The 23,818-nt window shown below is 45.5% G+C and overlaps 1 protein-coding gene across 2 annotated transcripts in view; it reads right to left on the bottom strand.

Moving 5' to 3' along the window:
- Trpm1 (transient receptor potential cation channel subfamily M member 1) overlaps window positions 1-23,818 on the bottom strand; it is a 92,441-nt gene that overhangs the window by 21,124 nt on the left and 47,499 nt on the right. Inside the window, exons 16-23 of one of the 2 annotated variants that reach the window (XM_042277506.2) lie at window positions 19,369-19,661; window positions 16,865-17,093; window positions 11,793-11,915; window positions 10,800-10,931; window positions 8,870-8,998; window positions 6,075-6,326; window positions 3,181-3,355; window positions 776-796 (exon numbers count right to left, since the gene is read on the bottom strand). In XM_042277506.2, the coding sequence (XP_042133440.1) occupies window positions 776-796; window positions 3,181-3,355; window positions 6,075-6,326; window positions 8,870-8,998; window positions 10,800-10,931; window positions 11,793-11,915; window positions 16,865-17,093; window positions 19,369-19,661 (1,354 nt within the window). Of the gene's footprint in view, window positions 1-775; window positions 797-3,162; window positions 3,356-6,074; window positions 6,327-8,869; window positions 8,999-10,799; window positions 10,932-11,792; window positions 11,916-16,864; window positions 17,094-19,368; window positions 19,662-23,818 lie in introns of both variants that reach the window. The other variant, XM_076544225.1, reaches the window with a different exon arrangement.

Here is a 23,818-nt window from a genome sequence, read left to right as displayed (position 1 = left end):
CACACACACACACACACACACACACACACACACACACACACACTTGACTTCATTTGACTTTTTTATTTCATAAGCAATAATTTTCTAAGCAAAAATATCAAATCATATAAAGAAGGTGATAAAATTTACATTTTCACTCTGCGATGGTTATAGTGAGCTTGTTGCGTTTGAAAACACTTTCCATTTTCTTACCACCCCACCCCCTTGCCATGTTTGGAAATCTTGTTCATTTGTTTGGTAGTACCAGGGAAAATGAACACAGGGCCTTGGACATGCTAGACAGGCATTCTACAATTGAGCTACACTGAATATATATAATCAGTTCTTAAATGATGATTAAACAGATCCATTTACCATTATTGTGTCTTCCTATGTTGTCTTTTAGAAGCTTACTCTGTTTGCCAATAGCTTATGCTATCTTCTTGTGATTTCCTTGCTTCCATTGTACATTAACTCTGAAAACGCTTCTGGTTTCAGGTGTGGGGTCGGGGTCCCTGACAGGCTCTCAGATCAACTATGGAGTTGTGTTTGAAAATGAGTCCTTTCCTTTCTGTTCACAGAGGAGACCTATTTCCCAAAGCAGGCAGGATAGGATGATCTCAATGTGGAACTTAGGGTCTGCTTACTTTTTATATGTAGTTTAAAAAAACTACTGGCCTCAGAAGATTGGAGATATATTTAAAAGTAGTATAAGACTATCAGTAATCAGCTGAGGAAAAACATTACTCAATAAAACCCTTCTCAAACTCACCCCACCAATTCCACGTGCACTTACGGTTAATTTCCATGGCGTACACTAGACAGTCATTGGATATGAGGAGTGTGTTTTGTTTTTTAATTGTCCCAGGAGGCGAGGAAAGAAAACAAGATAATGGGTGAGAGGAACATAAAACAATTTACCAACACAAGCATCACTTTGCTGCTAAGACAGGCGAAGACTCAAGCCTGCTTAGAATGAATGTACCCATTATTAATTCTGAGAAACAGATTTTGTGAATATTCATCTAAATGTATGTCTATAAGCAACAGTTCAAGCTCCAGGGTTAAGCTCTGGAAAGACACGATGTTGTTGCAGAAGATCCTTAGAACTGTTGAGTGTGACCATCAAGCATCCCTGTATCCTGCCACAAACACCTCAGCAGCACAAATAAATACAAAGGTATGGTGAAGCAGGCAGATGAAGAGCTGAAAACCCACACATAATGATGTTACTAAAAAAGTATAGTCTTTTGTTTACCTCGTTATCATCTCTCATGAACCAGTGTGATTAAAACCATGAACAATAAAAATACCACAGCTATGTCTGTAGTTAGAAACTTCTGTCTTTTTGTTTTAAATATATGTTTAATTAAATTTGGTTTTAGACCAATTTCTCACATGTAAACAAATTGTACCGACCACTTTCATCCCTACCTTTCTATCTCCTCTGTCAACCTCTCTTCCTCCCCACAAATCTCTCTCTCTTATTCATGACTATTCATTGGTTTTGTGACCCACTTAGATTAATCAGGACCACTATGTGCCCACAAGTTTGGAGCTAATCTTTGGAGTCTGGTGGGCTCAGCAGAGAACACACCTACAGGCAAAGATTCTCCCCTTTTCCCAGAGTCTATTGATAGCCAGTCATTGAGAGGTGAAGGGTAGGGCACTGTGAACGCCCCCCATTTCCTTGACTTGTTGATAGTCCTGGTCTGGTGTGCCCCATGCAAGTGTGGTGGGATGTGGATTGTGAGAGCTGAATTGAGTTTAGAGAATGGCATTTTGTAGCCCATCCTTCGCCCCATCTTAATGACATAAGGGGAGGGGAGCAAAAGGGATAATGGAGGAAGATAAAATAAATTTTCTCTCTTATGTAGAGTCCAGATTTTATGTATGTGTGTATGTGTGTGTGTGTGTGTGTGTGTGTGTGTGTGTGTGTGTGTGTGTGTGTTAAATACACATATACATATATGTAATAGCAAAGCAGAAATGAGGCTATTTGAAGGCAGGAAGGGGCCAATAAAAGAGAGGAATAAGGACAGAGAGGATACTGGGAGAGGGACAAATAACAGAAAGATACAATGACATGTGAGGTGAAAATGTCATAACGAAGCCCATTATTTTGTATGCTAACTAAAACACAATAGAAAAACCAGAATGATATATATGTTTACTTAATCTAATTTGAAACCAAATTAGATTTTGATGTTTTGATTTACAAAGCTACAGTAAGTGGTTAATTTTGTTATATTTGTAATAATGATGTCTTTAAAAACTACAAAGAAGTTCTTAGTCCAACTCTGCAGCAGCAGATGTACTGACAACTTTGGATTGCACATGAGAGGAGAATGTTCTCCACCTTCTCTTTCCAAAGAGCAGAACTCTGCAGGCAGCAGGGACGCTCTCGGACTTGGTGCTTCATGACAACGTGTGAGGGACAAGATGTGGTCACTGCATGGAAATAGGACTGAGGTCCCTGGTTCATCAGAGTCCGAACTGTCCTGGTGTCATGCACACCGGGACACCCGAACTTCACACCCTACACCACAGAGACGCTGCCACCTACCAGCTCACCTGAAGAGGCACTGGGGCTTAGAGCCCATCCTGGCTTGCAACCTCTTTCCTCTGCTAATCCCAGGTTATTATTGAGAATAAAAAACTGGTACTCCTGTATATGTGCACTGGATAGTCACATTGTAAATTTGTAAAATCATGTGTCAGTTGAAAATAAGTAAACAATATGTTTTTAAGAAGAACACTGGTGGTGAAGAGGTAATAGATAGCTGTATGGGAAACAGTGTGATGATGTGAAGAAAAGGACCACGTGAGATATCTGTTGCCCTGCTGCGTACACTGCTTTATGGACTGACCCCATCTTCTTTTTCTTGGGGTGGGAAGAAGATATCAGGGTTGAAGACATATTAGTGTACTGGGGCTACATCATGTGATGTAATGTCCAACCGCTCAAGGGAAGTGAGACTCAGAATTCTAGAGTGGCTTTTAGAGAAAAAGAAACAGCTGATGCCTCAAAGCCACACTTCACAGTCTGTACTTATTTTTTCATGAAATAATCCAGTGCCTGTGGCAGAATGAAAAATACTTTACTTCCAAATTAATGGACGCTCTTCCATTAACTTGGAACTAACTGATCATCTGCCCTGGAAACAGGGAAGAGAATCTTACTATGAATTCTAGTCTTACGGTCTATCTGGTCTGCAAACACCTCTCCGTAGATCATCCAATAGGGCATGTAGAAGATGTTTCGAGCCAATTTCCAAGAAGGCTTCTCCTCTGGGTGCAGGATGGCTTGGCGAGCTACTCCAAAACTCATCAGCACAACCAGCATGATGACCACAAAGTACAGCATGTCAATCATCTGTGTAGGAAGAACATGCACCTTACTTATGGACTCGTGGACCAAGTTCACCTTGGCTTGTGCTATTGAGCTCCTCAAAGATGTCACTTTAATTATGATCAAGAAAGCTTCTTTCCCATCTTCCCTTCTCATCCACAGGCTGGTAGCTTTTTATAGCCCATGTAAAGCATGTGTCTTATTCCAGAACCCTGCTGCCTTCATCTGCTCCGGATCTTTCTTGCTTCTCTGTTATTGCTGCCCATTGCTCTAGTTCAGTTCTAGAATGCCCGTCACCAAAGGCTTTTGAATCATGTTTTCTAGTTCGCATCTAGACTATCCCTCACTAAAGGCCGTGTGTTGAAGGTTTAGTTTTCAGGTTGACACTATTGGTCCCCAGGATGGAGATGGAACCTTTAAGAGGTATGGCTTTGTGGGAGGTCCTTAAGTCATCAAGAGGATGGTCGGACCCCATCTCCTTCCTCTCCTTCCTCCTTGCCTTATGTTGTAAACATGCCTGCTGCAACATGCACTCTTGCCACAAGGCGCCTCCCTGACACACCCCCAAAGCAGCAGGCTCAGCCAACCATGACGGTGAGCTATGCTAGACATTTTCTTTTATGGGTTCTATTTTATTGTGGTGACAAGAAAGCTAATTGACACACCCATACACAGATGTTCTTCTGGTAATTGTAACTGGAAATAGATAAAGGGCTGGCCGTGCTGGCACACATCGCTAATATCAGCACTTGGGAGGCAGAGGCAGGGAGTGTTTTGTGAATTTGAGGTCAGCCTGGTCTACATGCTGATTACCAGGCCAGTCAAGGCTACGTCCTAAGATCCTGTCTTACACATGAAAAGTGAATGGAGGAAGGGAGGCCTCATAAGAAAACATGGAAGTTTCTAGGAACAACAGCAAGAGAGACGTTTTCTTGGAAATAAAGACATGAAGAATTGTGAAAACATACTAATCTCCACTTATTACATGAATGCTGAGTGGCCAGTGGTCCTGATGCTAAACCAATGTAACTCCCAGTTTCCTCTTTTTTTGTGGTGCTATCAGTGCATATGTTCTAGGCAGGAAATGAACCATATTGTCAGTGCTAAACTACTGTAACCCCCAAGTCAAACAAACTCCCCTTTTTATGTGTGTGGGTGCTTTGCCTACAAGTCTGTCTCCACTGCATGTATGTGGTGCCTACAGAAGGTGTCAGATCACTCGGGACTGGAGTTACAGACAGTTGTGGCCAACATACAGCTTCTGGGAACCAAGTGAACTCAGGTTCTCTGGAAGAATAGCCAGTGCCCTTAATCACCGAGCCATCTCTCTAGCTCCTATAATCTCCAATCTTGAATATCCCTGAGTATGAAGGTACTTACTGGAATTAACGAAACCATATGTCCTGTAGCTCAAATACACTTCTATTAAAGTATTTTAATTGATAATTATTATTCTATTATTATCCTATTACTTGATCATTGCATAACTTAGAAGGTCGGCTTTCTTCTGAGACTAGTCCTAACACAAATCATTTTATAATGTAGGGACAACTTGCTGGGTCATGGTTAGTATCACATTCTCTAGCTGTTCTAAAATAAATGTCACATGAATGTGTCTCAAACTAATCACACAAAGAACATATGTCCACCATCCCACACCAGAGCATATGAGCCAAAGTCTGCTGGATTACAGGTAGGGCCAGCCTTGGTCCTCATTGTCACTGGCTTCTTCCCAGGGGCTAGGAAGTTACCAATCTGAATTTTATTATGAAAGCATTCTGAAATGGATGAAACTTCACAACACACAAAATCCAAATCCTACTGTGAAGAATTTCTAGCCGGGTGGTGGTGGCACATGCCTTTAATCCCAGCACTCAGAAGGCAGAGGCAGGTGGATTTCTGTGAGTTCGAGGCCAGCCTGGTCTATAAAGTGAGTTCCAGGAAAGGCTCCAAAGCTACACAGAAAAACCCTGTCTCAAAAAACCAAAAAAAAAAAAAAAAAAAAAAAAAGTTCTATAATGGTTTCAGCCCCCCCACTCCAAGAGCAGAGCAAGTAGATTGAGATACAACTATTGCTGATGAATTATTTTAAAAATTTTTTAAATACTCTATTTTATGGGTATGGGTACTTCGCCTGTATGTATGTCTATGCAATATGTGCACACAGTGCACTCAGAAGCCAGAAGAGAGTGTTGGATCCCCTGGTACTGGAGTTACAGATGGTTAGGAGCCACCCTGTGGGTGCTGGGAACCGAAGCAGGCAGTGCTCTTAACCTCTGCGCCATCTCTCCAGCCTCCTGCTACTGAACTCTTACTACATCTAAGAAACTTAGGCTCTCTTATATCCCGGGACAGCAAAGCAAATTCTTTAAAAAAAAAAGTGGAGGATATTTTCTTTTCTCTTGCTATCAAAATATATTCAGTACAAAATCAGAACAAATTTGATAAATGCAATTGATCATCCTACAGTTTAAATATAATATAGAAGAAGGACTATGCCATACATTCAGTCCCTAGTACACAGTAATAGATAAATGTCTATATAAGGGTGTGTGTATAGGAATCTTCAACTCATGGTTTCCTGTTGGAATTTATTAAGATGTCAACACGTAGGGCAACTGTACATGTTAAACCAGCTGCAAAGGAAAGACCAAATGAAATCAAAGGAAGCCACACCCAAGCCTGGTCCAGTGTTCTAATGCCAGACAAGCTATCTGGTTACTCATGGGGAGTTGTTACTAACCATCTTTCCAATCATCATCACGTAGGGACCAAGGTATTTGTTGACACCAAAGATGTCTAACACTCGGATGTACCAGAGGATGATGTCCACACAGTAGATGACCCGGCCATAGCCCATGTATGGCTGGTTCTGGAGGCGGAGGATGGCCCCGACCATGAACATAGAAATGGCCACGAGGTCTGTGATGTTCCAGTACTCCTGAAGCCACACTTTGATTTTCTGGCTGAGTTTGCCTGGTTCCGACATGAGGATCTGAAAGTAAACCCGGAAGAGCAGTAAGCTGAGGGGGACCCTATCAGCAACCCCATCTTCATTAGAATCTAGGAGAGACAAGAGTGCTGGGACATTCCAGGACACCTGGGCCCTTGTGGCTCAAGATCTCTGCACACCAATTTCTCAGGCAGAGGGTAGAACTAGAGGGGGAAATTCCATGGAATCCTCCGTATTCTTAGATTCAGGGCTTTCGTAGACTCAGGAAATGCCTTCCAAATTGTCTCCTTCTGACTGTAATTAGAGCAGCTGCCTTTTGGTTCCCTTTTTAATTATCTGGACTCATGCCTGTTGGCTCACATTCCAGAACTGTAAAGAAGGACAACTCTAGAGCAGGAACAAGTTCTCTGTTACCACAGAGGGACGACCCACCTGGCAGAGATGGCTGGATGGGGCTGGGAAACAGAGACTTGCCAAAATTCCTGCTCAAGTTAGACGTGAGAAGTCAGAGAAAGTTGAACCAGATTTTCCCTCCTGCTCGAGATATTAGCCTTTTGCTTCACCACTGACTAAGAGGACACTTCCACAGAGTCAAGTGGAAACTATTCAGCCAGCAGAATGCACAGTCATGCTCTCACAGTCATGACAGGCACAGTGGTGGCACAACAGGGCAAGGCAGCCAGGCCAGGGTACCCCTTCAGCTCTGAAAATCATGGGGAGATGCCAGAATCCGAGGGCCAGTGGGGTATTATCCATCTATCAATTAATCCAGAAGGGCTCACTGTCTCAGCAAGCGGTATGCACTGACTGACAGCTGCCCCATCTCTCCCCCAACTATAGGCAGGATCCAGATCTTGACGAAGGGTCAGCAAGAGGGCTCAGGGGACAAAGGCACTTGCCATACAAGTCTAGTGACCTGAGTGTGATCACCTGGGACCCACATAAAGGTAGAGGGACAAAGCTGGCTCCCCCAAATTGTCCTCTGACCCCTACATGCGTCCTCCCCCCATCATATAAAAGTAAGTGAAACCTGCACCTTGGGAAGCCCTGGATGTAAAAGCCACGGAAATCTGATGGAGGCCAGCTAGCGAGGCAATAGGAGTCATAAAAGAGGGTGGGGTGTAGAGTGAATTCACGACACTCTTGATTGCTCAGCCGTCACTTGACTGACGACATCCAACTTACTCTGCTGGATGTGGTCAATAGTAATTACAAAATAATGTTAATAGCTCTATATCCACCGGGTAGAGGTCAGCGATCTGTGCTGGGTGTTTCTTCACTGTAAGTTCATGTTCTGCCCGGATAAAAATGTGCTGTGGGTGACAGCCCATCCCAGGTAGCATTTTCTTTGCTGTCTTCAGAAACTGCCTCTTGGCTTTCCATCTTAAATAAAAGACCTCGGTGATCTGTGTCATGTGTGAGAGTGTGTCTGTTCTTTTTCAGCACTTCCTTTAAAATCCGAACCCCTCTGTTTGCGGCAGATGCTCTGGGCCCCGCCCAGCTCCCCGGAGCCTCTCACCAGGTGGGCTTGCCACCCATCTGCTGCAGGTGCTGCTGTGAGGCCCACACCTGCCCCTTTCTGGGAGGCCTGCCCTTGGGTAATTGGCATCACTGTTATGCTGGGTGCCAAACACTGGTGTGGGTATGAAACTCGTCGCTCTCTTTCAGGGTGGGTCACCTATGGGATTACACAGAGAACAGTCTCTTTCTGAAGCCACACCTCATTCAGCTCCTTCTCCTCTGGCTCCTTCCCCTGTTCCCTCTCACCAAGAATTCTTCCTCCACGCACCAGCTGTGCGAGCGCACCATGTGATGCAAAGTCCCAAGTTACAGCAAAAATGCGTTCTGGAGGCTGGGGAGGGGGACCTGGGGTGAAGTGCCTTTTGGACAAGTGTAAGGCCCTGAACTTAGATGTCTGGAACTCACATAAAATCTGGACACAGTGGTGTGTGCCTATGAGCCCAAAGCTGTGGTTGGGGGCAGTGATGGGGGTGTGATGGGGGTGGGGGGCATTGCAGAGACAGAGGAATCCCAACTTTCTCACCAGCCACTCTAGCCAAAACAGTGAGTTTCAGGCTCATTAAGAGACCCTGTTTCAAACATGAAGGTAGAGGAATGATGGAATGAAGCTAACCTGCACCAGCATGGGCAAGTGTACCCACATGGGTGGGTGTATTCACACACACACACACACACACACACACACTCACACACACACACACACAACTTGCCATCATGTGTATTCCTTCAGTTTTAATCTCAGGTCCCAGAGGACAGCCCTCTTGTACTTCCTGGCTTATCTCAAGTAGCTGGCAGCATTCCCTACGGCTCTTCCACACACTCAAACCTGTTTTCATTATCAAGTGTCGTTTCTGCTGCTTTGTGTTTTGAACTGTAAGTTCAAAGTCAGTCAGAGGAGGTGCATACATCCGAAGCAAATGAATAGAACGCTTGGGACTGTGATGCCTCACAGGGAGGGTCCTAGGGCAGCCACCGCCTGCACACAACTCTGCATTAATAAAATCTGAATTTTATTAATGGAACTCAGCAGTTAGTGGGCTGGGAGCGGCCTCTTCAATAATCACCTCTCGTATTTTCTCTAACGCCAGGCTCACGATGTAGGAGATGACAATCCACTCTTGAGGGGAGGGCCATCCGTCCATCCGCACCAGGATGACATAGTTAAAGAGCAGCAGGTAGCCCAGGTAGGAGATCTGAAGAAGAAGAAAAGCTGGTGGTCGTGTCTCAGGGATAACATTCAGGGCTTCATCCACAAGGGATTCTCTTCTTCTCATAGACTTAGTGGGTACCCTTCCTCCCCCGACATCACCAGTGCAGAAACCGAGGTAGGCTGGGGGCGCCCTACAACTTTGGTATAATGTAGGCGCTAACAGTCCACGCTCCGCCATCTCTTTGTTATGAATCATAATATACAAGGGACCTTTTTGGTAATTTGCTGGTGTGTCTTCTACATTCTGGGAAAAAAAGGCAAAGGTGACTTAGCCTTCCTGCCTCCCACAGCTCGTTCTTAAATCTCCCATTGCAGATTGACAACCGAGAGTATAGAAGAGAGAACCTGTGGGTGAATTGTCTTCTGAGGCCCACAGTGCCAGCCTAAGAGTGCCCCCACTTTCCAGTGACAGGTCTGTGATGTTTCTGCGGCCATAACAAATGATCCTTTTGACAAGGAAAGGAGTGGAATTGGGGCGGGGAAGAGGTGAGGCGTATGGGAAAAGGTGTAGCTGTCTCTCTGCCCCTGGCTCTCTAAAAATGGCACTGTGACCAAGCTATAGTACTCCTGGGCACGTCTCTGGGACTGCATGTGGGTAAGCCTGTTCCATCTAAAGGATGCTCCAATGTGTTCTTGTGTCCTGTCCTGCTCTTGCTTCCAGGGAGCCATGTTCTCAGTGGAGTACCGCTCTAAGGCTGGAGAATGACCCGCTATCACCCAGCACATCTGTTTGGTCAGGGCTTTAGAGAAGAAAGTCTTTGTGGTCCTTCTAAGTGTATCCGGGTTCAGCCTTGCTATCGTTTCTACTGGAAATGCTCCCATTGGCCCATGTGTTCCCAGGGCTGTGGTGCAGCCTTTAGGAGCTGGGGCCTGGTGGGAGGCCGGTGGGGGTGGGCCTTTGAAGGTAACCTTGGGACTCTAGTCCCTTCCTTCTACTTTCCTTTGTATTTCCTGTCTGTGCGAAGTGTGGTTCTGCTCTGCTGCCGCCTCCTAGCTATGGTGTGCTACCTTACCACAGGTTACTGACTGACTGTGAGCTGAATCATCAGAACCATGAGCAGATGGAACCCTGTTCTCTTTATTAGCTGATCTGTTGGGGGGTGTGGTTTATAGTAATAGCATGCTGACACAAGCTGTATCCTTTCAATAACCATGTCATTTTAGTGGAAAAAAATGGGATGTGTGAGTTGGCTCTTTAATCCACTAGTCATTTTTATTGAAGAACATTTTTACTTTTATTTTAAATTTTTTTTATGTGTATGGGTATTTTTGCTTGCATATAAGTTTGGGCACCATGTGCCCATGGAAACCAGAAGAGAGTGTTGGATCTCCCGGAACTGCAGTTACAGACAGTTGCGCACCACCGTGTGGGTGCTGGGAATTGAACCTGGGACCTCTGGTAGGGCAGACAGTGCTCTTACTTGCTGAACCATCTCCCCAGCCCCCATTTTTTGTTTATTTTAAAGCCAAATAAAATTTTCCTTAGTTTCAACTACTAAAAGCATTTTAAAAATCCTTTCCCTTAAGCAAATAGAATATGTCTATTTTGCTTCATAAAGTGGTCATGTGGGCTGGGATGGCCAATATTCCTGAATATACAAAATATGGATGGCAATATATCGGGATCTAATTCTAAAGCTGTCAATTAGTCCTAGTTTTGTTTTATGACTCATTTTATCTTAATGAAGCTTTGGACATTTGTTGAAGCTTTGAACTTTTTCTTGATTCTGGTGTAGCTCAGTATTCCCCACGTGACCAAGGGCAATCGTCGGAGAGAGCCTTACTGTGTAAAACCAGAACTTGACAATGGGCGCATTATAGAATTCACAGATCTTTGTTCCAATGGGAATGCTCCTCTGCTTTTTGTGCTCATTCTCCTCATCCCCCTTTCTCGAGCCAGCATCTGCATTTGCATCCTGGAAAATAGCACAGCATATGGCAGGCAGTCTGCAGGTGGGAATAGGCCATCCCCAGCTCATGGCAGGCAGCCTGCAGGTGGGAAGAGGCCATCCCCAGCTCATGGTAGGCAGTCTGCAGGTGGGAAGAGGCCATCCCCAGCTCATGGCAGGCAGTCTGCAGGTGGGAATAGGCCATCCCCAGCTCATGGCAGGCAGTCTGCAGGTGGGAATAGGCCATCCCCAGCTCATGGCAGGCAGTCTGCAGGTGGGAATAGGCCATCCCCAGCTCATGGCAGGCAGTCTGCAGGTGGGAATAGGCCATCCCCAGCTCATGGCAGGCAGTCTGCAGGTGGGAATAGGCCATCCCCAGCTCACGGCAGGCAGTCTGCAGGTGTGAAGAGGCCATCCCCAGCTCATGGCAGGCAGCCTGCAGGTATGAATAGACCATCCCCAGCTCATGGCAGGCAGCCTGCAGGTGGGTAGAAGCCATCCCCAGCTCATGGCAGGCAGTCTGCAGGTGGGAATAGACCATCCCATCCTCAGCCCATGGCAGGCAGCCTACAGGTATGAGAAGGCCATCTCTAGCTCATGGCAGGCAGCCTGCAGGTGTTAATAAGCCATCCTAAGCTCATGGCAGGCAGCCTGCAGGTGTGAAGAGGCCATCCCCAGCTCATGGTAGGCAGCCTGCAGGTGTGAATAGGCCATCCCTAGCTCATGGCAGGTGGCCTACAGGTGAGAACTACCCCATTCCCAGAACAAAGTGGCCTTAACAAGAGGAAATTCTCCAAGTGCCCCTGTTAACAAGCTTTCTAAGTCCATGGTGAAACACATCTGAACACTGCGAGTGAGAGCCACGTGACCCTCTTGGGGGCCACTGACCACATTCTCCTCTTCTTTCTCTTTGCCATCTTCATTCTCCTTGGATGTTTGGTATGAGAAGTCATCATATGTACGGAATTCCAAAAATAGGATGGTGGGTGGTAGAAGGATCCCCATGATGACCTAGGTAATGAGGAACAAATACAGTTTTAAGTTGTGGTAATCCATGGAAAATCTAGTCTCTGTCGGTTACTTCTTGGTGTCTTGGAATGAAATACCTAAGAAAACAAGTTATGGGAGGAAAGACTTATTTTAATCATCACAGGGAGGGGAGGGGAGAGGAGGGGAGGGGTAGAGGGGAGGGGAGGCAAAGCACTGCCGTCCTGGCAGGGGGGGGGCGGGACCTGGACCTGCACTTTGGGCTTTCCCTTTATTTCATCCATCTGTAGCCTGTGAACTGACGCCATCCACATTTTGAGTAGGTCTCTCCTCTCGCCCTTAGTTAATCCTTCCTGGGTATGCCCTCACAGTCCCCTGAGAAGTGTGCTTTACTGATTCAACAATCTTAGATACCAAAACCTGTGGGCGCTTACGGTTGTTACATGACTCAATGTTTGCATATAATCTACACGTGTCCTTCCACACGCTTTGAATTATGTCTAGATGGCTGCTAACCTGATGCAGTGTGAGTGCTGGGTTCAAAGCTGCTCCACCCTATCGTGTAGGGAGTGAGACCAAAAGGACGGCTTACATACATTCAGTTCCGATATACTTACAAATATGGATTTCTAAAAATCACATATCCATCTAGTGTGTGCATGTCACATGCCACAGTGAGTTCGTAGAGATCAGAGCACACCTTGCAAGAGTTGGTGCTCTCCTTCACCCATGTGGGTCAGGGATTGAACTCGGGTCGACAGGCTTGGCAGCAGGCACCTTTGCCCACTAAGCCCTTCTGAGAGCCCTTAAAGGGGTTTTTGATGTGTGTTCAGTTGATTTCAAGAACATGAAATCCTGGGAGCTGGGGGGGCTGACTGTCTAAGCCATAAAGTTACACTGGCCACACTGTCGATCACCTGGGAGCCTGGGTTGTCCTCATTCCTGCCCTGATGATCAGTGGTTTTATGTGCTGGATACTTTGGTAGAATCGCGGATCATGAGAAATTTGAGAATATCCACTGATTTTTTTTTTTTTTCAAAAGAGAAATGACAAGCAATGTTGTTCATAATGTTAAAAAGCAACGTTTAAACATTAAATCCCCACACAGGTAAGACAAGGTGGAGGCTTAGCTAGAATACTTGCCAGCATGGGTGTGTCCCGGCACTGACTCCCAACACCGTAAAAGCAAACCACACAAATAAAGCAAGTAGATAACTAAATTAAAATCTAATGAGTATAGTAACACCTCTGTTTTATATAAAAATACTGCAGTGTGATGAGAATATGTGCATTTGGACTTGGGAGGTTCACAGAGGAAGAGCTGAGCTGAGCCCAGAGGGGGAAATGATGCCTGGCTCACAGATAGAGGCTTGCTGCTGTTTTACCCATGCTTCTCTATGCTCCACTGACTGCTAAAAACCTTCCAAGTTTGAATTCTGATCAAACCTGAACCTTAACCTTTGTGTATAGCTTTCATTTTTTCCCTGAAATTTAGATTTCCCATCTGTCTTCTTGTTAAGGAGTATCAACAGTGTTTGCTTCCCTGTTCCTGCAACCTCAACACTTGAGGGCTTCTTAGCCATTGATCAGTCTGTTAGTCCTCTCTCTGTCTCTCTCTGTCTCTGTCTCTGTCTCTGTCTCTCTCTCTCTGTGTGTGTGTGTGTGTGTGTGTGTGTGTGTGTTTATGTGTGGGTGCACATGTATATGGTGTATGAGCTCATGTGGGAGCCAGAGAGACCTACTTAGTTTGTTTTGCTTTTTGATACAGGGTTTCTCACCAGCCTGGAAGTCACCAATTACAGTCCCCTGGCTGGCCAGCAAGCTCAGGGACCCAACTGTTATGTCTCCCCTGCCGTGAGATTACATGTCTGACTGTTTATGTTTTTTTTTTTTTTTTTAAATGTGGGTCCTAGGAAGTCAAACTTAGTACTCAGGCTTGCAAGGCTAAGTGTTTGACTGAAGCAGCCGGTGTGTCCCCTTCTTCCTGAGTGCGTCCTTCTTAGGTCCCACAGAACTCTGTATTTAAGCAGTTCAACTGCCTCGCATTCCGTTGCGTGGATTGCATTGGGGGTTTGTAAACACAGGGGCTTATTTATTCTGTGTAATCTTTTGGAATAGGTATGATGAAAGCAGTTTCAGTGTTTGTCTGGTTTATTTTGTATTTATTTTTGCACTCCTTGGGATTAAACTCAAGACCACCTGCGTGCCAGGCAAGGGCTCTACCGCCAAGCTGTATCCTCACCGATTTGACATTTTGTTTGAGGCAGAGTCTCATTGAGTTGTCCCCGCTGACTCTAGCTCACTCTGCAGATCAGGCGAGCCTTAAACTTGCACGTTTTTTACCTCAGCTTTGTGCCACCCGTCCTGGCCTGGTGCTTTGCTTGTTTTAGAGGAATCTGCTTTCCTTGTGCATTTTACTTCTTATTCTGTTGCCATGACAGGATTTGAACCCAGGGCCTCGTGCAAGCTAGGCAAAGGTTGAACCACTGAGCTACATCCCTGGCTGTCCTCAGATGTTTTAAAGACCTGGATCAGGTGGGGGGGGGGAATCCAGATTCTAAATGTTTTTCCAATCAAAACCATGAAGACGAAGGCCTTGCTTTTCTGCTGACTTCTAGGTTACAGCGCTTCTGTTGCTAAGCCAACGCTCATTACGTCACACTTGACCTGTCTTCTTTAATGCCTTTACGATCTCTTTGACCTTGACATTCTGAAGACCTCTACATTTGTTAATATCCAAGGCTGTCTACACTATCGATATAATGAATTGGTGCACTGCGTAGCACTGGACAGCTAGGCACAGCACCTGTATTTGTAAGAAGTGGAGGTTCTTCTGCTAGTCACTGTGCCATACAGAATGAGTGCCCATCGGAAATTCTAATTACTCCAAAAATCTGAACCCAACTCAGTGCACAGTGGGAAATCCCACGCCTGACTTAATGTAATGGGCCATGATCACAATGCAGGCACCCTAGAAGTGGTGAATAAAATTAACCCTCAGGATGTGAACAGAAAGTGAACGTGAAACAATTGATTTTGCACTTGGGCTTGAATATCATCTCCAAGATATTATGTCTGTGTAAAAATTCCAAACCTAAGAAGAAATTGAAGACACTTTGGGCCCCAGACATTTCAGATAAGGGATAGTGATCCTGCAGTGTTTCGCCTCTATTTTCATAGAGAGCCCATAAAATCAATATATAATATAATTATTATATGTTGCATGAATTATAAAAGGTTTTTTTTAAAATAAAAACCCATAGCCAGATATTGGGGTTAATGCTGAATGATCAGAGAGACAAAGGAACAAGCCACTGCCATGTCTTAATTCTAGAACTCCTCAGCCTGAAAAGCCTTTAGTTCTTGTCTTCTCACACCTTATATACCTTTCTCCGCCCAGCCTAGTGCTGGGATTAATGGCGTGTGTGCTTCCCAAGCAGAGGCATGAGCTCTCAAGTGCTGAGATTAAAGGTGTGTGACTCCCAAGTACTGGGATTAAAGGTGTGTGCCACCACTGCCTGGCTCTGTTTCTCTCCTAGACGGAGTCAATCTCGTGTAGTCCAGGGTGGCTTCGAACTCACAGAGATCCAGACGGATCTCTGCCTCCTGAGTGCTATGATTAAAAGTGTGTGCCACCATTGCCTGGCCTCTATGTTTAATCTAGTGGCTTGTTCTGTCCTCTGACCTTCAGGCAAATATTATTAGGGTACACAATATATCACCACAATTATACAGCTGGATTTCTGGCTGAATAAAATCTTTTCTCAAGATAATCTAGGAGTTTGTTAACTGTTTTGAACTCTCCAAACCTTTTCATTGTTTCGCATTCTCTCATAAACCGTGTGTAAGGGAGAGGTGTTGTCAGCCAAAGCACTGTAGAAACAGAGGGCAGATCTGTACTTCGTTTTTTTTTTCAATGATTAATTTGTTTTTATGCATATGGATACTGTGTTTGCAAGTGTATCTATGCACCATGTGTGTGTCATGCCTGAGGAGGCCAGAGAGAGCATTGGCTCTCCTGAAACTGGAGTCACACATAGTTGTTAGCCACTATGGAGGTGCTGGGAATTGAACCTGGATCCTGTGATGAAGAGCTCTGAGGCAAAGCATGCTGGCTACACGGGGGCCGGAGTGTCTGACTACCTCAGCTCAGGTCCTGTCCTGTCCCATACCAACCAGCTCAGACCCTGGGCAACTTCATCACGGAGCTTTGAGTTCCTCATCTGTGAAGCCAGAACTGTTGGAGTGTCTGCTGTGTGGGGTTGCAGAGGGGAACACAGTGGTCCGTCCCCCTTACCTCTCTTAACCACCAGCGGATGCCTGACACAGAGGGTACTGACCTCCACGCCCTCTGTGTGGTGTCCGGGTGTCTGTGGCATTGCCACCTAGTGGCAAAGCTAAGGTGCCATACATTTCACACCCGCTGCCTCCTGAGCATCACCACTCTCTTCTGTGGAGCCGAGCCACGGATAAGGAACTTCAGGATTACTTGAATACAAGCACTGGGGGGTTGTGACAGTCGATATGCTAACTGAGATATCTACTAGGTGACTAATGGGTAGGCGCAGCACACGTTGTGGACAGACTGGACAAGCCGATGACTTATGTTTGGGGCTGGGGGTTGGGTAGAGTGGGATCATGTGAGACTTCATCACGCTACTCAGAACAGCATACAATTTACAACTCAAGCAAGGAGATTAGGGTAAACCTCAGCAGCGGAGAGTCTTCATCTGGTTTACAACAGGCCCTTGATTGCCCCTCCAAACAAACAAACAAAAAAACCTTATGAATTCATTACTTCTTGAATTTTCCATTGAACATTTTCAGGCTGTGGGTGACGAGGTAACAGAAGGGGGCGGGGAGTGAACTCCTGTACCGTAAGGGCCACTTCAGAGGGAACAAGCTACAGGTACGGAGCTCAGCCTAGTGTCCCATCTGTGTGACCCCGGCGTAGTGACTGCATCACACCCACCTTCAGGCCGGGGTTCTTCCTCATGCGGAGCCTTCCCATCCACATGTCCGTCAGCAGCATCTGGCTGCAGGTGTGAGCGATGAAGTCCCGGTGCTTGGCCGCCACAGCCAGTTTGAGGCATGTTGAGTTGCTCCAGTTTTTGAGCTCGTAGGTCAGAAGCTTCATGGCCACCTGCTCATCGTGCTTGTAAGACTGATCTAACAGCTCCACAGCAAGCTGCCCAAAATCTCTGCGGGGGTGAGGAAAAAGATGTCGGCGGCGATGAAACCACAGGGGCTGTGAGTTAAACATATGTGTCCATAGCGATCTGGGGAGCTATACAAGACACAGAACACAGGATTGAGGGTGGCTTTGATGTCCTCTTCAGTTCTCAAGATCTGTCATCAGAGAAGGGAGCAATAAGTAGCAAGCTCTGATTGGTCAGAGAGGGGACTGAGACTGATTGCTCTTCCTCCAAACAGAGCTTAACTGTGTCCCTCGGGACCCCCAGGAGACAAAGTCTTTTACTTGGGATGTACAAAGAACAGTGAGGCAGACTGAAATGGCAGGATCTGTGGGGTTGCGGTAGTAACCAGCGGCTGCTTCGGAGGGACCAATGAGTGGGGTCGGTAGAGCACCAGGATGGCTCATGGGTGTTGGTTAGGTTCTGATTTTAAATGTGGGTGCTGGCCATGCCTGTGTGTTTGCCGTAAGCCAAACATCTAAACTATGTGCCTTTCATGGGTTGTGTAAGACTTCAACAAGCCGTTGGTTACAAGATAATTCAACATGCCCAGGGCAATGGGACAGAGCGTAGCTGTCACAGGGCCCAGAGCAGGTCATCTGATGGCGAATGGCAGCAGCGTAGGAGTCGGGACATGCAGAAGGTGACATGGCTGAATTTTGAACATAGTTTGTTCTTTTTTCCTCATGACCCTGATTTTATAAAGACAGATACAGCCACTTCCTGTTCCTTCATCTTTTTTTGTCGTGGGATGTGATTAAAATATGGCCACATAGTGATCATTCTCCTCTGGTTTTGTTTCTCCACCTATAGCATATTTTGTTGCAGTTATGAAGATGGAGATGGAAGATGAGAGAGAGTGGCCATTCCTGTCCCTGGAAGATTCTGCGGTGCACAGTACTTTCTGGTCCTGGTCCTAGGCTGCAGGGCGGCACATCACCAAGGGAGGACTCTCTGCAAGGCAGGACTGTGTCACCCAAGGTAGGTGAACGTATCTCTGGCCTAAAAATCCTTAGTCTCTGGAGTTAGAGAGATGACTTAATGGCTAAGAGCATTCATTTCTTTCTTCTGCAGAGGACCCAGGTTTAGTTCCCACTACCCACATGGTGGCTCACAACTACCTGTAACTCCGGCTCCAGGGATTGGACACCCCTCCTCTTCTGACCTCCTCAGACACCAGGCATGCTGGTGGCATCACACACACACACACACACACACACACACACACACACACACACACACACACAGAGGCAAAACACTCATACTCATAAAATAAAATCAACCAAAGAGAAAAACATTACAGTCTTTGGTGCTAACATTTAGAAGCCAGCTAATTGTTTCAGAAATCACTGAATCCAGAACAAAAGCACAAGGCTTCCAGACAAAGCTGTCAGGTGCTGGCGCAGCTGCCTGGCTGGGTCTGCCTCAAGTTCATGTGCTAGAAAGTCGTCCCTGGGCTTCAGATTTCCAGTCTGGCACGTGATGAACTTGGAAAGAGCTGGCCACTCCTAACAACAGATGAAACGCCGAACAGGCTGGAACTCAGCTTCCCTTCCTCACTCCATCCCAGGGAAGACTTCTGTCCCTGGACCGCAGGGACAGGCAGGCAGACACAGAATCATTGCTCACTGTAGCAGACATGTCCGCAGAACCAGGGCGAGCTTAGGAAACACAACTCTAGCTATAACCCATGTATTACTGAATGCTTGCTATGACCAAGTCCAAATGTAATCCAGGGCCCCACCCAAACAGGTTCCGACAGCGAATGTAGGAGCACCCCCTCTTCGGGTAGGGGAAAGGGAAAAGGAACCTCATTGAAACCTGGCACTACTCTGCCCTCCTTAGCCAGGCCTGCCCCAGGAGAACCTAGCTAAACAGAAAGCCTAGCCTGCTGCAGGTATCTGCATGAAGATAAAAAGCCAACACCAGCTCCAGGGGAAGAAAAATCCAGAAGGCCTTCTGACATTCAGAGCCCAGTGCATAGATGTGCTGAAGTGTGTACAGCATCCGGGGGGCTTTCTTTACGGGAATCTATTTCACTACTTTTGCATAGAGGAGTGCTTCAATGATTTGCATGAGAAAGCTGCAAACCAAACCAGTAACAACAGCCCAGAGGGACCGCAGTGAAAATACTGACAGACGTGATGGGCAAGGCAGTTTGTGACTAAGCCTCAACCACAATGGTCCTTAAAGGAGACGTCTGCACAGTGGTCATGCCTTCAGCAGGGAGAGCACCAGGGCAAGAGTCAGCCGTGGCCTCAGGTTCCCTCAAGATACTCACTTGGAATTGTTGTCCAGATCCTGAGAGATGTCATCTACCAGCTCGCTCTCGGAGGACTCGTGGGCCATGGCCTTGTAGAGCTTACAGGCCACCAAGGCCTTTGCCATGCTCTCCTCCCCACGCTGCCACAGGAAGACAGCCATCTTCTGGCGCTTCATGAGCACAGCCCACACCATGAGCTCATGGAACGGGTACTGGAACCGACTCACGGCGGGGTCGTCCACATCAATGTCAATCTCTTCCTCCTTCTTCTTCTTCTTTTTCTTCTTCCCTTTGGCTGGAGGTTCATCATCCTGAGAGGAGAGAAATACCCCTTTGGGAAAAAAATGGCTCTTCCTAAACTGGCAACAAATTAGCTCTTCAGGAGCTGAAGGAGAGAGGAAGACTTCCACGTCAGAAGCAGCTGAGAGCCTTGGTGAGCCAGGCTCTGGCCTCCACTCTGCACATTGGTTCCTTTGGGAAGGCGCACATGTTTATTATGAAAAGCAAATCACTTAAAACCAAGTGAACTGAAAAGGAATGCTGCTATTTGAGTAACTTATCGCTGGGTTAGCAGCTCTGTTGTTTTTTTTTCTCCAGAGGTTTTTAACTGAGGAGACAAAATAAACATGGAACAACCTCCCCATAAACTAACTACAGATAGCACAACAGGAAAGGTGAAGTCACTGTTTGTCTCTTCAGGGACATCTTCCAACACAGCAGAAGAGCGATACTTGTTTGCAAGATAGAGCTGAGCTAGGAACTGACAGAAACCGCATAAGCGGGGCCTGGTGGCACAGGCCTGTGAAACCAACTAACCCGGAGACTGAGGCAGGAGGTCAGCAAGTTCAAGCTCTTCCTGGCCTACAGAGTGCGTCAAAGGCAAGTCTGGGCAGCTGAGTGAGGTTCTGCCTCAAAATAAAAGGAAAGGGCTTGCTATGCAAGATGAGGAACTGAGTTTGGATCCCTATGCCACGTAAAAGGCCAGCTGAGGCAGCAAGGGCTTCTAAGCCCAGCACTGGGAGGCAGAGGCAAGAGGATTCCTGGGGTCTGATGGCCTGGTCAGTGTAGCCCACCAGTGAGGTCCAGCTTCAGGGAAAGACTGTCTCAAAAAAACAAAACAAAACAAAACAACAACAACAACAACAACAACAACAACAAAACGTGGCCCAACAGGTTCCTGGTGCCAAGTCTAAGGGCCAGAATTCAATTCCAGGACCTCCATGATGGAAGGAGAGAACAGACTTCTACAAGTTGTCCTCTGACCTCTACTGGTATGTGATGCATGCACGCACGAATAAACACACACACACACACACACACACACACACACACAGTAAAATAAAAATGTAATTAAAAAGAAAACTCAGAATAAAAACTATGCGTCACTGAAGCTATTGGACAGGCAGAAGAGGCTAGAAGGTTGTGTGGAGTCTTGTAAAGGCGAACTTGAAAGTCTAGTGAAGTCACTTTTAGGAAAATGGAAAGGAGAAAGTTGGACTCTGTCAGACAGGAAGCCTAGACGAATTCATATCCTCAGTGCCTGTCATCGAGGAAATGAAAAATAAACTAAAACCAGGCTTGGGCCAGAGAATTACCAACGCACATCTAGACGACTTTGTAGACCAGGTTGGTCCAACCAAATTGAAGGACTCCAGAGAAAGGAAATATCAGAAGAGTTGGGGCTCACAATCGAACCAGAGGCGGGCCTTAGCTGTGAATTCTGAATTGAAGCCTTCTTTGCCAAATCCATTCAGAATGGGATGCTGTTGAACACAGTAATTTATTTATAAATATGCTCGACTAAAGCAAACACTATTCTGTGTTACAGCATCTCTCCCACTCATTTGAATATTTTTATGGCTAGTTGGTGTTGTTTTTATGGGTTTTTTGCCCCCTTGGTGCTTAATTTTTAAAGCTTTTTAATAATGGTGTTGTCAATTCTTTTGTCCCATGGTGAGGTCACTTGAGTTGGTCTTCCTGATGTCAAATAGTATTTATTATTTGCTGACAGTCATTTTGCGAAAGAAACGTAGCAATAAAGTGACCTCTAATGACATTCCTTTACACCCATAGATCAGTTTCTCTCTCAATCCTCATCAGAGAAGCTTCCTTTTGGAACTCTCAGTTCCAAATGGGACATTTTCACCAAATCCCTCCCCTCTGGGCTCAGGGAACTTTGAAGAAGAGGAGGCAGAAAGATTGTAAGATCCAGAGAAACAGTGTCTTCCAGATACAACAGGACCGATCCACACATGAACTCACAGAGACTGTGGCAGTGCGCATAGGCCTGCACAGAGCCAAACCTCACAGAATCCCAGCACTGAGATGGGGCAGTAGGCATGAACCCCCATCCCCAACCAAGAAGCTATCTCCACTTGATAACTATTAGAAAGGGGTATAGAAATCACAGTTAAGGTCAGCCCGTACCCAGCAGTAGATGGGCACAAAATGAACTCATTAGTATCTTAGGGGATTTTTTTAAAACCTTATTGGCCTTTACTTGTATATTATGGCTTCTGGTTTTGAGGTTGTATGGATTTTGTTTGCTTGCTTGTGTGTGTGTGTGTGTGTGTGTGTCTGTCTGTGTGTATCTTCATTTCTCATGTTCTTTCCTAGTTTCTTTTTTTGTTGTTGGATAGTTTATTTTGCTGTATCATTGTTTGTTGTTTTTATTTATCTGTTTAAGAGAGAAGAAAATTGTGCAGTTGGAAGGGTTGGGAGGTAGGGAGGATCTGTGAGGAGATGGAGGGCAACTATGATCAGAATCTATTCTGTGAAAATAACTTTATTTTAATTTTAAAAATGTTAGGAATGTTATATAATTTTTAGTTTTCTCATTAGTATCTACTGATAAATGATCATGTCATATCTTTACCTTGTTTATCTTAACAGTGAGGCAACATATTAAAGACTTACTAACATTAAATTATATTTGTATTCTTAGGAAATCTAAATTTCTTATTTAAGACATTACAAAGTTGTATTGAGATATTTTGGCATTTTATGGTTTTTAAATAATAGAAATAACATCATACTCTAAGGGTTTCTGTTCTTTAGGATTTCTTTAGAAACTGGTTTTACGAACTTTATAGCATTAGTTAGGTAGCCTCTATCTTTAAAAGTGTCTGTTATCCCATAGACACCCTCACCAGACATTACAACTGTTATCATTGCTTCTGGTTACCTTCCAGAACTTGATAGCAAGATCCCATTGCTGAAAAGACCATGAGTCAAGGAGAAATCAAGCTGGTACTGACCTGGAAGCTTCATCCCTACTGGCTAGCTCTCACAGAGCTGGAAGGCTCTGTACACACTACCAGGGAAGAGAGTTAATCACATCCTACCCACTGGGAATTCTGGTAGCTACAGTAATGACTGGTCTGGCAAGACATGCCCACTGGTTCAATAGTAACATGAATATTATTGTAGTAACCAACACTTTCTGATTGGATTTAAGGCTAGCTTCACAAGATGAACCTTTTTTTTTCTTGTGCTTGGTACTGGGCCCAAACCCATGGCTGGCTAGGTCATAAGCCTTCAGAGATAACCCAATACATCTGCTAAATGGACATAATATCAAACTGCCCCCCTAAGGTATTTTTATGCTCATAGATTAGTACATCTTTCAAACCTTATCAGAGAAGCTCCTTTTTACAGTAGAAATTGTGGAGTGCTCATCTCTAAGGGTGACATTTACGTCATATTCTCTCTTTCTCCAAGGCTTAGAGATTATTGCAGAAAAAGGGGAAGAAAAATTGTAAGAGCCAGAGGTGGTTGACATCTGCAGTGAAGCAGTACTTGCTAGACATGCTAGACATGTTGCCTGTGTGACCTCACAGTGGCTGTAACTGTTTGCACAAGACCTGTGTAAGATCAAGCCAACCAAAATCCCAGCATGGGTGGGGGAGGAGCTTATAAAGTCCCACCCCTAGCCTAGGAGCTACTGGCCATTGATGTCTATGGGGGCAAATAGAGCCAGTTTTCTTCAGGGATGAGGCTTCTGAGAGGCTACCTACACTTCATTAGGTGGTCCTACACCCATGTACATAGTACAGACGACTCAGTGGCTTTAAAAAACAGTCCATGAAATTGGGAGGGAAGAAAAGTGCAGGAATATGGGAGGAATTGGAGGGAAGTGAATGAGGGTGAATTTGATTGATTAAAATACATTATACACAGGTATGAAAGTCTCAACAAAAAAGAAAATTCATTTTTTAAAATATGATAAACAGGCTGGGGAGATGGCTCCATGGATAGAATGCTTGGCTTTGAAGTATGAGGACTGAGTTTGGATCCCTAGAACTCAGATAAAAGCTGGGCAGGCATCATACTTGCCTGTAATACTAGAGACAGATTTCCCCAAGCCTAGCTGGTTAGATAAAGTAGTTGTAATCAGCAAGCTCCAGGTTCAGTGAGAGATCCTGCCTCAATAAACACAGTGGAGAGCAACTGAGGAAGACGTGTGAGG

The sequence above is a fragment of the Peromyscus maniculatus genome, chromosome 1, assembly GCF_049852395.1.
Source record: "Peromyscus maniculatus bairdii isolate BWxNUB_F1_BW_parent chromosome 1, HU_Pman_BW_mat_3.1, whole genome shotgun sequence".
In the NCBI taxonomy this organism is placed as follows: domain Eukaryota; kingdom Metazoa; phylum Chordata; class Mammalia; order Rodentia; family Cricetidae; genus Peromyscus; species Peromyscus maniculatus.
Note: the sequence above shows the minus strand (reverse complement) of the source record. Positions and strands in the feature narration are given on the sequence as shown.